This window comes from Vicia villosa, linkage group LG7, assembly GCF_029867415.1.
Source record: "Vicia villosa cultivar HV-30 ecotype Madison, WI linkage group LG7, Vvil1.0, whole genome shotgun sequence".
Classification (NCBI taxonomy): domain Eukaryota; kingdom Viridiplantae; phylum Streptophyta; class Magnoliopsida; order Fabales; family Fabaceae; genus Vicia; species Vicia villosa.
Window position 1 is genome coordinate 99,535,819 of NC_081186.1, and position 13,716 is coordinate 99,549,534.

General features: G+C 33.4%; 1 protein-coding gene across 2 annotated transcripts; it reads right to left on the reverse strand.

Annotated features, from left to right (window-relative positions):
* Positions 1–8,376: 8,376 nt before the first annotated feature.
* Positions 8,377–13,492, reverse strand: LOC131616118 (zinc finger BED domain-containing protein RICESLEEPER 2-like). Of its 2 annotated transcripts, none has more exons than XM_058887369.1 (8): positions 13,327–13,492; positions 13,040–13,161; positions 10,504–12,554; positions 10,354–10,423; positions 9,995–10,194; positions 9,812–9,881; positions 9,548–9,715; positions 8,377–9,081 (listed from the first exon to the last, which is right to left on the reverse strand). In XM_058887369.1, exons 3-4 carry the CDS (start codon positions 11,945–11,947, stop codon positions 10,365–10,367), a joined length of 1,503 nt encoding a protein of 500 aa, XP_058743352.1. In that variant the 5' UTR covers positions 11,948–12,554; positions 13,040–13,161; positions 13,327–13,492; the 3' UTR covers positions 8,377–9,081; positions 9,548–9,715; positions 9,812–9,881; positions 9,995–10,194; positions 10,354–10,364. The 2 variants fall into 2 exon arrangements, with proteins under 2 accessions (XP_058743352.1, XP_058743351.1); XM_058887368.1 differs by having other exon boundaries at positions 8,382–9,064.
* Positions 13,493–13,716: the final 224 nt, after the last annotated feature.

The following is a 13,716-nucleotide window of genomic DNA, read 5'->3' on the forward strand; positions in this document are numbered from 1 at the left end:
AGTTAGTGACATATGATGGCCTAACCTATCAATGTAAATAGCTAAAAGAATATTCTTATCAAGTACCACTTGCAAACATCCAAAAATTCATTTATGTTTTATGGTCATGTCAAACTTTACTTCTATGTTTTGAACACATTTAATAAAAAGGTATTTCACCTAAACATGTTGGCCTTTAGGGAAGATGGTGTATTTTCTAGCACAATAACTAAGGTCAAAACCAAAATCGTACCACAAAGACCTTCTAAATCCCTGTCAAAATCAGATTCTATATCACATATTCCTCTGTCTCTCAACAAATGATCTTGTAACACCGAATATTAGACTTTGGAAGGTACAAAAGCGTATGAGGCAACCTTCATTGCTAAGCGTAATCTTTACCCCCAAGTCTAATATTTAAATAAGTCATCTTTCGTTTAAGGTCTCTGGATAAATGACCTCAACCAACAACTAAGTATTCAACCTTTCATTACAACTCTTTATTAAACCAAATAGTTGTTTCCTTCATGTGATTTGGTTAGCAAATTCTTAGGCTAAAACATAGTTTAGTGATACTCATGTATGATTGAAGCAAAAGAATCTTATTTTGGGGTCTCTTAACTCTAGAAGAAGATGTATTGGCTCAACACTTTCAACACATTTCTTCATAGATAATCCCTTGATAAAATCTTTATTTCGCCTAACAATCTCTCAAAGCAATTTCACCCATAACACCAACCTCCCAATGTTAAAGAAAACAACCCCTCGTGATGTTTATTACCATTACACGAATGCCAAAATATCTCCTTATGAATATTCAATTTAATGCCTAATCGAAGAATCGTCTACCAAATGATGCAATGGGCTTTAACCACCTTCTTAAAATCTCTTTCAAAGATCACATCATTATGTGAATTAATGATTCTATTAGATTAGTTAATTAAACTATAAACTTATATATTATCTTCTTGAATTATATTGTCGAATATTTTTGTGGATTGGTTTTTTTTACATAACTTTGTGACTCTTTGACAATATATCACTATCTTCATTAATATGTTATTATGGATTTGATTGCTATTTTAGTCTATAGCCAGTCTGTAACTCTCAAAGTCTAAAAATACATTGATAGATATAGACCAAATTGACTCTTAAATATTGGTCCTTGAACCACTACTCTTGATGTGATCCAGTTTAATAGCAATGTCTACATCACAGTGCTGATTAAACCTAATAATCTTCACGAGAAGTATACAGATAGTCATATGAGTAATCTCCATCATAATTCCACAATTCATGCATCAATATAAATTACTTAACCTCGTATTTCAACCAGTAACATATTTTAGATCTCATCATTGAATAAATAACATTCAATCACAATCATCATTAATCAATATATCATAATTACCCCTAGCTTTCTTTCTCCAATATTTTACTCCTCCACCTTAAAATATAAGTTGTTATATATATATATATATATATATATATATATATATATATATATATATATATATATATATATATATATATATATATATATATATATATATATATATATATATATATATATATATATATATATAGGGAGCGTATCTGGTGAGAACTGATATCTCTTATGAGAAATGAGAACTATTTATATCAGTCATCAGATTTTATTAACGTTTAAGATTTATTGATTCCATATTAAGAGCACATTACTGAATTTTTATCCATTATGATCAACATTTAAAATTTCCATAAATAAAGTATTTTTTCAAAAATATATTTTTACTTCTTTAATTATTAGAATATTATCAAAATAAGAGAATCTTTTTCAGAATTATTATGCTTAATATTTAAATGTTAACACAATTTTTTTTCGTGCTAATGTGCTATTATTTGTATGAAATTAATAAATTTTTTGAGTAATAAATAAGATTAAAATTTATATTCTATTTTTGTCACTTATAAGATTTATTAATTCCATACAAATAGCACTTTATTGTTTTTTATTTATTCTGTTCAGTATTTAAATTTTTCATAAAAAGATATTATTTTCGAATAAATAAATCAACCAAATTTAAATACAAGTAATAATTTTGTTTTCTTCAATATTTTTATTCAAATAAAAATATAAGTAATAAATTTTAAAAAAATTATTTAAAATTGTCACAATAGTATATATAGCATGCAAAAAGAAAATTAATTTAAAAATAAATAAATCATTCGAATCATAATATAAGTAATAAATTTACATTCTTAAATTTATATAATTAAATGAAAATATAAGTGACAAATTAATATAAAGTTTGATTTATAATTATGTGAAGAATAAAATTAAATGAATTCTAAAGTATAAATTAAATTTTATATTCATAATATTATTCAAAATTAAACAATGAACGAATCAATATAAATTAAGAAAAATAAAAAAAAATATTATAAAAAAAATAATTTATTTCGTTCAAAATAAATTATAAATCAAATTAAAATGTAGTTAGAATAATAGTGAAAATAAAAAAATTGTGATAACATTTAAATATCAAATGTAGTGATTCTTAAAAAGATTCTCTTATTTTAATAATATTATAATAATTAAAGAAATAAAAATATTTTATTTATGGAAATTTTAAATGTTGATCATAATGGATAAAAATTCAGTAAGGTGCTCTTAATATGGAATCAATAAATCTTAAACGTTAATAAAATCTGAAGACTGATATCAATAGTTCTCATTTCTCATAATAGATATCAGTTCTCACCAGATACGCTCCCTATATATATATATATATATATATATATATATATATATATATATATATATATATATATATATATGAGGAGAGTTATATTTACTCCAGGGGTAAGTTATTATAACTTACTCCAAATATAGATCATTGATTCTTTTCAATCTAGTGGTTATAAATAATAAGTAATAGTTTTTTCTCTCCACATTTAATTACTTATTATTTTTAACCACTAGATTGAAAAGAATCAATGATCTGGATTTGAGGTAAGTTATAATAACTTACTCCTGAAGTAAATATACCTTTCCTCTATATATATGAAATGAGAAAGTATTTAAAATATTGTATAATTTTAAAGAGAAAGTATTTAATTTAAATAATCTATTGTGTAAAAACAATTTATGATATTTATAATATGTAGGCTGGGATAATTTTATTGTGTCTAGGAAGAAATAGTCTAAAGGGACACAAATTGAGTCAATCACATCAATATTGCGTGATTTCCTCTTGCTCGGGCCACATGGTCGCCCATAATGCACGAGAAGTGATCTTATTTGGTCTAGTCTAACATAACCATATTTCACACTAATTCAACTGATGAGATATGTGGCGTGCATAGAATCCGTTCAAGAATGAGGAAGAACCACCTCCTCCATGATCGCAAGAAGAATACAATCTTCCTACTCTTCCATTTTTTACCGAAAGATGGGGTAATTGCACTTCTTGGCCACTGATCCAGGTTCACGGGGTCTCTCTGACACACACACACACACACACACACACACACACACACACACACACATATATATATATATATATATATATATATATATATATATATATATATATATATATACACACCTTATTTCTAGAAGGAGAAAAGATATTCAATTTTCCAAATAAGTTGAGCCTCTCACAACCCTATGTGAGTATGCATTAGCATACTCATATGTGATAGATAATTAGACAACCCTAGACAAACAAGGTTACCCCTTATGATACCTTTTAGGATGTAAAATTGACGTCCACTATGAGACTATGAAAAAAATGACATGAGTTACCCTCGTAATCAAAGACTAATTCACCTTCCGCCTCAATCATCTTCTCCATTATTATGAACAGGCGAGCAACTACCTTGGTCGACAACGATTCTGCTGGTAAGCAACTAACTTGGTCGACAGCAATTCTGCTGGCGACCAAGAAACCATAACAAAGATGTGCACCGCTATGAACGATTTACTACACCACAATAAAATATGTGAGGATAATGTCCTTAACCTCCAACAGCGCCAGGAAGATATAGATCCTACTATGGAGACACAAATTTTGGATCCCCAACCTCTCTCAGATGAGATTTGGGAAGCCTCTGTACCAGAAAGCTTAAAGTCGCCTTCACTCACAAAGTTTGATGGACGGAGCAATCCCTAAGAACCACTACTGCAAATAATATCATTCCTAACAAAGCTTTAGCTCGGTCAGGAAATTAACTGAATTAATGTCCCATTAATTAGAAACTACTATTTTTTAATTAAAAATTAATTGGTCGTTTCCTCAGTGCACTTAACAATAGGGGGAAAAACTATCTTATCGAATTCCAGCAATTGCAGTTTATGTTTTTTATTTCTTTTTAAAATGGCTTCATTCTTTTTATTTTATTTTTTAATTAAAAAAATAAGTAATCTATTCTATAGAATATAGAAATAACTAAGTGGAAAACTTTCTCGGGGACACACTTTAAATCCCAGCAACTATAATTATTTTTTTCCCGCTCTCTCAAAATGATGGATGGAGATCGCCATAACTCCATCCTTGATCGAGTAGCAAAACTCTCTCCACCAGAATCTCCAACGTATCACGAGCCCTCTTAAGTGATTGCTCCAAGCGTTCCACCTCTTCAAACTAGGTGAGAGCCTAAATGGACATTTTCTTGGTAAGCTCCTTCACAACATTTCTACTTTTTCCTCAACAATCTTACTGTCATCCCACCTTCATGAACACTCTTATTTATATGGTTCACCTTGGATTATAGTCCTCGAATAGTATCAAAATGTTTTTCCCTCTGGTATTTCTCCACTAGAAAGCATCTCAAAAGTTTGACTTCCAGTAGATCAAATAACCTATGGAGGATATGCCTATGAGTGACTGATAATCGTTTGGAGAATTCTTCGGGAAGGAAAAGTGGCGATCGGAAAACTCCATTGTGTTAAAATAAGGACTATTACACAAAGAAAGTTTGAAAGGGATAATTCATCCCCTACTTTCTCCTCACTTTCTACTACCTCGCAGCTCCCTGATGGCCCGAAGGGGGCATTCTCCCATTGTGGAATCTTGGGAAGACAGGGCTTTCTAGCCTGTGAAGTTTCACACTGCCTCCCTCCCCTCATCAATAGCTACGTTCTAGGGGATGGGCGCGAGAAGACTCGCCCGCTGTTGTTCGATCTGTATCTTAACTAAGAACTCTCTTTTATCATCAAGGAGGGTCTCAACCATGTCCCCTGAAGAGAAAGGAATGTTGTTAGGACACATAAAGTTATAAGCACATGATCAAGTCAAAAGGGTATTCTTTCATACCTGTGTACACCTTTACTTCATCATCATCTTCACGGTCCTGAGTTATGAGGATACGCGATTCTAGAGAACAAACAAATCTCAAAATCTGGATTACTCTATGATCAAGGGGAGAAAGACATCCACCGTGCAAAGGGCGCAATAATACTCGATCATAGTTGTAAAGAATATCCGTTATAAAGAAAGAAAGGAATGCCCTAACTTTGGGGGACAGACCCATGCTGCAACAGACTATCTGAATAGCCTTGAGTATACCATAATTTTGGGGTAGTATGAGAAGGGGCGACGTTGATAGTCGTAAAATAATCTTCTTTGAAAGAAGTGAATGGAACTGGACACTCACCTCGTTGAAAGCTGTCAAAACCCTCATCTCCTGAATAATGAGAAGGTGGGTGTAAAAATAGGGAGCATGCGGCTCGCTTGAGGTATCCATGTTTGCCCCCTCTCTCTCTCCCTCTCCCTCCCTCTCTCTCTCTCAACTAGGCTCCATTATCACATCCTCTGTACATAATGTGTTGGAAAGTCTAATGCCATGATGAAACTCATTTGATCACATCTGCAGTAGAATACATGGACACAATGTCTCAAATGTGAATAAGTTTAGATTCATTTCCCATTGTTACCTTGGGTAGAAAAACAAGAGATAAAATGTTTTCCACCGTTACCATCAACTGGCATATTTTTCTAGAAAAGAGAAGTAAAAAAGAAGAAGAAAAGAAAGTGTTTTCCCAAAATTATATAGGGGAAACCCTATAGCACAAGTCATACATCCATCCAATTGGGTTATTTCAATGAGAAACGGGAAAGTTTCTACACCTAGAAGACACATGTAATAAAAAAAGGATAAATTGATTTTCCCAAAGAACATCATTATGAGGTACATTATGTGCCACCCACGCTTTTCCCCTAATAAAACACTCAAGCTTTCAAGAGTGATTGATGTTTTGACATCTCAGAGTCTAATCAAAATGAAATTGCGTATATCCCCACACTGTCTAGATATCTAAGAGACATTAGCATAGAAATAAAAACTCACAATAAGCTGAAGAAATTTCCTCTCATTAAGTAAGGTCTCCTTCATTTAAGGGACTCACCCAAAGTTGAGGGGCTCGCCTCTAATTATGTAAGGTCACCTTCAGCCAAGAGAATCACCAAAAATTGAGGGACCCGCCTCTCATGAAAAAGGTTGCCTTCGGTCAAGATACTCGCCCCATGCTAAAGGATGTACCTCGCCAACGAAAAATGCTATGAAAACAATTTGCCTTTTTATAAACTCATCTACTTAAGGGACTTTGTAGGGTTATATTTGTGGAGGTTCTAAAAAAAGGTGGCCTCAGAGTCCTCACCTATAAGTAACGTTTCCTAAGAGACATCCTGACAGAGCAGGGGGCTCTCCCATTGCATTAGTTATGTGTACAATATGATTGTCTCCATTAGTCAGTGAAGAGGGAGTTCTCCATGATTCTCTGAAGTATAGGTGGTCAACAATCTCCCTTAGTCATGAGGGAGCGGTTGTCATCCTTGAGGGTTTTCTAAACCCTAGGCCTAAATGCCCTCTATAAGCACCTCTCCCCCAGAGGGGGAGATGAAACAGATCTTAACTCATACAGATCACCCCTAAATACACTTATACCTAAGTGCACCACTCATGTACAAAGTCTTCCACCTCACATGAGCAAGTCCTCTAAACCACCATAAAAGGAAAATCAATTAAAAATATTTTGACGTATATAAAAGTAAGTATACCTAAAATAATATAAATTCAAATAAAGCTATCAAATGTGGTGTAAGCAATTATATTGAAAGCACTATTTAACTCATATATCTCTTTTTTATTTTTGTAACTACCTATAATAACCTTTTTAAGAAAAGCGCTATTAAAGGATGGATCCTACAATAGCTATAGTAAAAGCGCTATTATAGGTTATTATAGGTCAAAATTGTTGTCGTGTTCAAATAGAAAATAAAGTTTGTTTGTGGGAATTTGAGTGTTTTTTTGTAACCTCTTGTAAAAAAATTTATAAGTATAGTGAATTAGAGATTTTCTCTCATCCAAAATAGACCAGTTTGATTAAATTGAGTAGACAAATTCTATGTGTATAAATTTTTTGTGTCCTCGTATTTTATTTTCCTATTGCTTGTTGAAGATTTGCTTACACTGATTGTAGGTTATTTTGTTTGTTGAAGCCATTTATATTGGTTGTGATTGTTCTTTGTCCCACACATCTTTACTACCAATGAAATTAACATTATTGAATGTTGAGATTCAAGAGTGGGTGATTAATCTCACATCAAATAGAAATGGAGAAAATATTGGATAAATAAAAGAAATGACTCGTAGACCCATTGACATAAGGTCCTGGGTTCACATATGGTGTCAAAGTCTTTTGGATCTTGAATATTTAGCCCCTTGATATTTCTGGCACTCTTGAACTCTCTAAAAAGTGGTATCAGAGGCATGTTTAGACTCGATGAGGGAGTGGAAGTGGTATTTTAGTATGGATCAAGGCTAATGATGCGAGTGCTCACACTTGTAGGGGAGATTGTTGAGATTCAAGTTTGAGTGATTAAATCTCAAATCGGTTAGAAATACAGAAACTATTGGTTATATAAAAGAAATGACTCATACACTCATTACCTTAAGATTTTTAGTGAATATGTAATGTTAATATCTCTTGAATCCTAAACGTCTAACCGTTCATATTTTCGACGCTCTCCGACTATAACTATTAGATTTCAACAATAATTTAGTGTGATTGAATATTTCAATATATTTTCCCCATATATACTTTCTTTTGCACCTTATTTATATTTTTACAAGTCCTTCATTAGAATTAGCAGCAAAAGCATGTCATTCCAATCTCTATTGGAGATGCAGCTAATGATTAAGATATATGTATAAAATATGTGTTTTTAAAGCATATTTGCTTGTATTAGACACTTAGGTTTCACGTTAGTTACTTAAGTTTCGTCCGGTAATGTTGGAGCATACACTTTATGTGCTGAGAAAGTTGTAGACCAAATTCAATTTTTTCTTAGTTTTTGGCTAAATGAGTACAGGTTTTTATTGGTTAACTCAATATATCAAAATATAAATCACTCTATTTTCGTTTCACTTTTTAAAAAAATCAATTTTATAAAATCATTTCATATAATTAATTTTCTTCAAGACAAACTAAACATTTATTTTAAAGAACTTGAGGGCGAGTCAAGATCATCTAAAAGAATAAGCATTAAGTGTCAATTTATTTGCATTTGGTATATTATATAAAGACGTCCCTTTGAAAATGGAAGGGACAAACTAGGGGTGGACAACCGGTCGGGTAGGATTGGATTCGGGCCCAAAAGCTCAATCCGGCCCAAACCTCGGGTGTCATATTAAAGCCCAATTCCGACCAAAACACATTCGGTTTGATCGGGTTACGGTTTTGTCGGATTACCGGTTTGTACGGTTCGGTTAGATCGGATTACTTTTCAATCAAATAATTGTTTTCTTTGACAATTCAAAAAAATCATATATCATAAATGATATTGCTGAAAAATTTAAAATTTATAATAAACATTCATCCTTCATAATTATATTAAAATTAGACATTCAATTGACATTCAGTTTTGTTGAAGCTTAAATACTGTGTTAATATATAAATTACAATCATCCTTGATATAAAAATTAACATGAAAAGCCAACACATTAACACAACCAACACTAATGATAATTTTGTTCATCATCATACTTCCATACTGGGAGCTATTGTTCCAAGCTGCAATAAGAGACTCCTCAATTTCTCCTGCAAGCATCCCAATACTGACAAATGTAAAGATTCAGAAATCAAATGTAACATTGACAAAAGTAAAACACAATGAAATATGTAGAACAAGCAGCTAGTATAATGAATTTAACAGCAAGATTATTGTACATATTATTAGAACTATTTTCAACATGATTCACATTCACTTAGCAAGGAATTTGTTACTACCATTCATTACTACAATAGTGAAAAAATGAATTTAACAGCAAGTTATTGTACATATTATTAGAACTATTTTCAACATGATTCACTTAGCAAGGAATTTGTTACTACCATTCATTACTACAATAGTGAAAAAGTGAATTCATTACCTACAGAATAATATCTATACCATTTAGACCATGTTGAAAAAGTGAATCATCAAGACAGAAGCAAAGAAATCATATTTAATTGAAACCATTTTCAACATGATTCACTTAGCAAAGAATTCATTACTACAATCTTTCATCATGAAATCATTACCTGCAGAACAAAATCAATATTCCAAATTAATATTCCAAGTATGCACTTCTGCCAAGGATGCGGGTGATGAAATATTTTCCGGTGTTGAACCCAGACGTGAAGAAACAGATCCCATTTCACCATTACTATGAGCCTCAACTGTTTGGGCATTATTCTCCCCTTCTCTGACTGCCAATAAAATATGTTCCATCATTCTAAAATAACAAGAATGCAGCAGGAGCTATCTAATGATGATAACTAAAAATTTCAAAATGGTTTGCTTACCAATTGCATCAAATTCATGGCTCATGTGACTTAGATACTGGGACAAAGTTGTCAAAGAATCAGGAATGACCTAAAAAACAAGATATTAATGATTAAAATGTTTAATTCCAACAGAGACTCAAATATCAAATCTAGAAAAATATGTATCTGAATTATGTAGAGATAAAACTTGTAGCATCATACAGGAGGCTGCAAAGACCCTAAAGAGACTGATGCCAGAAATCCAAAAGTATTCCGCAATCTATCCCACAAAAATCAATATTCCAAAAATCAATATCCTTGTCAAACGACCCCAGTGCAGGAATTGATGTGCGAAACTGATGTAGGTTGGTTGTGTGTTTGGACTTCAAAAAGTTGAGTCATTCATGACTCCAAAAAAGTTCCTGCATATAGAAACAGAATTACAACAGAAGCAAAAAGGTAAAAAGAATTACAATAACATAAACAAAAAACATAATTACAATAATAGAAGCAAAAGATAAACAGAATTACAATAAAATAAGCAAAAAGGTAAAGATAATTACAATAACAGAAGCAAATACCTAGAGGTGGATTAAACAGGCCCAGCCTGCTCAGGAGCAGTTGCTCCAATGGTAACACCTACACGAAATTCTGCAACATACCAAAAAATATAGTGAGGCTAAAGTAGTTGAAATGATGTTAAAAAAAGACAGTTTTGTTTGATAAAATACCTGAACATATTGAATCTGTTATGTCATATTCTTCAAGCAGATCAAGGACATTTGATTCGCTCTCGTCAGAAGGCATCAACCAATTTTGAGAACAAATAAGCGCCTCGGCCATTGCCGGACTCAAAGAACTCCTATACGTGTCTAAAACTCTCCCCCCAGTGCTGAAAGCACTTTCAGATGCTACACTTGAAACAGGTGTTGCCAAAACATCCCTAACCAAAGTAGCCAATATGGGATAACGAGTGGAATTCTCCTTCCACCATTTAAGAATGTTAAAATCTTCAGCATCTCCCCAACACGGGTCACCTAGGTACTTCTCTAGTTCATTTTGATTATCAATGGTGTCTTTCTCCTTCAAGTGTTGTTTAAAAGCATCAGCCCTTGTAAAAAGTGATGATTTACTAGTTTGGGTAGATGTTTCTCCACGAGGAGTGCTACCAGATGGTGCATCTAAGAGGGCAGCCCCAACAACCTTATCATGCTCAGATTTATACCAATTGTACAAGTTAAATAGACTTTTTTTGACACACTCAATATGTTTCTTAGCAAGTTCACTGTCAGCCCCATACATGTCATTGAAAGACCATTGAACATAACCGAACTTAAACCTTGGGTCAAAGATAACTCCATAATAAAGAAAATGATTCACTTTTTCAACATCCCCCCAATATTTATCATATTTGATCCTCATATTTGAAACCATTGGAGCCACATATGAATTCATGTCCAAGGACGCTTCTTGAAGCTTGCACAAAATGTCCGACAAATTATGAAAGGCTAAATGTAACGACACTTCTTGCGAAGATGAAAACAACTTGGTTGCTGCATAGAATGTTTTCAAAAAAATCACAAAAGCCCTAACTTTTTCCCAATCAGTAGAACAAGGTGGACCAGAAAGGTCAAAAAACTCCATGTAACCCGGATCTTCATCCTCTAACTTTTCAAATGCTGCTTGGAACTTCTCGGCAGCATCCAACATCAAGAAGGTGGAGTTCCATCGTGTGGAAACATCAAGACCAAGTTTTCTTTTACATGTTATTCCTACAATTTCTACACACTCCTTAAACTTTAAAGCTCTTTGTGGTGAGGACCTCACAAACCTAACAGCATTGCGAACACTTTCAATAGACAACTCGTGATCTTTTTGTCCATCTCTCACTACCAAATTTAATATGTGGGCAGCACACCTCATATGAAAAAAACTCCCTACACCAATTAAAGCATTCTTGCTCCTAAGTCTTTTTCCCAAGTAAGAAACAGCCGCGTCATTACATGTTGCGTTGTCAAGGGTTATTGTTGACACTTTCTTAAGACCCCATTCCTTCAAAACATCTTCAACTCTTTTACCAATGGTGTCACCCTTGTGATTTGGAACTAAGCTAAAACTGATTATCTTTTTATGATAGTTCCATTCATTGTCAATGAAATGTGCAGTTATGGCCATGTAACTAAGATTTTGAATTGAAGTCCAACAATCTGTGGTTAGTGCAACCCTGGCACAATCAGATTTAAAAAAGCTTTAAGTTTTAGCTTTTCGGCTAGGTAAAGCTTAAAACAATCCCTAGCAACAGTCCTCCTTGAAGGGATAGTCATTTGTGGTTGTAGTTGTTTGCATAGTCTCTTAAAACCCTCACCCCCAACCACTCTAAAGGAATGCTCATCAAGAAGTACAAAGGAAGTAATAGCATTCCTACATGATTGAGCATTGAACCTTTGGCTTGTTGAACCTAAAAAACCTCCCTCGCCACTTACAAGGTTTCTTTGTGTGGGATCTTTTTGTAAAAGGTTGGGGTTTTTGTGACACACTTTTGAGTGAGCTAACATGTTGGAGGTTCCATGTGTTTTAGGATCACATCGGTATCGTTTATGACAATGTTTACACGCGGCTATTGGTTCAGGTTCATCCGGTAAAATGTTAAAATCTAACCAAACCGACGAGGTTTTCCTAGTTCCACTAGCATTAACTAGTCTTTTTTTCCTAGCAGGGGGAAGAGGAGGAAGTGTGGATTCTGCTTGTGTAGGTTCAGCATGGGAAACAGAATGTTCCGGCACTGAAAATATTGTGATAAACTAAAACAATCAGTCCTAAACTAATAACAATATATTCAGAATTGACAGAAAAAAAAAACAATAACAACCATCACAGGAACTTAACAGCCAGAATTTTTAGTAGAAGACACACAAATAAACACTTAACAGCCAAAACTTTTAATCATACAAACATCCTGTTCAGAAACTATCATACAAACACTAACAACCGAAACTTTTATTATACAAACATCCTGTTCAGAAAGTGTCATACAAACACTAACAGCCAGAACTTATCAAACATCATGAACACGAAAACACATTTTATGAACAACCAGAACCTTTAATAAAAGGTACAAATCACTAGACAGGAAAACACACAAACTTAGTTTAGAGTATAATAGAAGAAAATGAATACCTCTGTCGTGTTCTACAACTTCTAACATGTCATTCACAAATCTTACACCAACATACAAATACTAACAACTAGCATTACACACAAAAATACCTTGAATCACTCCAAGCAAGCTAGCATTTCCACTTCCAGCTTCTTGCAAGCTACCTTCGACTGCTCTTTGCAAGTTCACTTCTTCAACTCCTTGCAAGTTCACTTCTCCATGTTCCATCTTTCTAATAAAACAAAGAATAACTGGATTAGCATAGCAAAAGAGAAAGAGAGAAAGAGACATCGAAAGAGATAAAGAAAGAAAGAGACATAGAAAGTGATAAAGAGTGAAAGAGACATAACGAAAGAGATAAAGAGAGAAAGAGAGAAAAGGAGAAACTTATAGTTACAGTGATGGCGGTATGTTCTCAAACGGTGGCGGCGATTGAAGATCGGAAACGATTGTAAAAACCCTAATGGAGAGAGAGCTCTAGATGTTGTTGTGAGTGATGGAGATGAGAAAGTGAAACGAAACCCTATATTTCTAAGTGAAAATTGCAAAATATCTTCTGACTTCAATAGTGTTTTTTTTCTAAGCCACACATTTCTCCCTAGTTAAAATATCTTCTACTGAATCGGTCGGGTATGGATTATGCTGGATCCAATATCAACACCCTAAACCGACCTACATAAACCAATTAAACCCATCTGTACTCCAATCGGTTATCCGGTTACCCAATTAACCCGACCCGCTAGCTATCGGGCCCCTTGGGTAGGGCGGTTTGGGCTGGATTGTAAAA

Excerpts from the sequence above, each read along its gene's own strand:
- LOC131616118 (XM_058887369.1), bottom strand. The coding sequence starts at position 11,947 with ATGGCCATAACTGCACATTTCATTGACAATGAATGGAACTATCATAAA. Across the intron at positions 10,424-10,503 it reads AACAGATTCAATATGTTCAG|AATTTCGTGTAGGTGTTACC; the intron begins GTATTTTATCAA and ends GGTATGTTGCAG.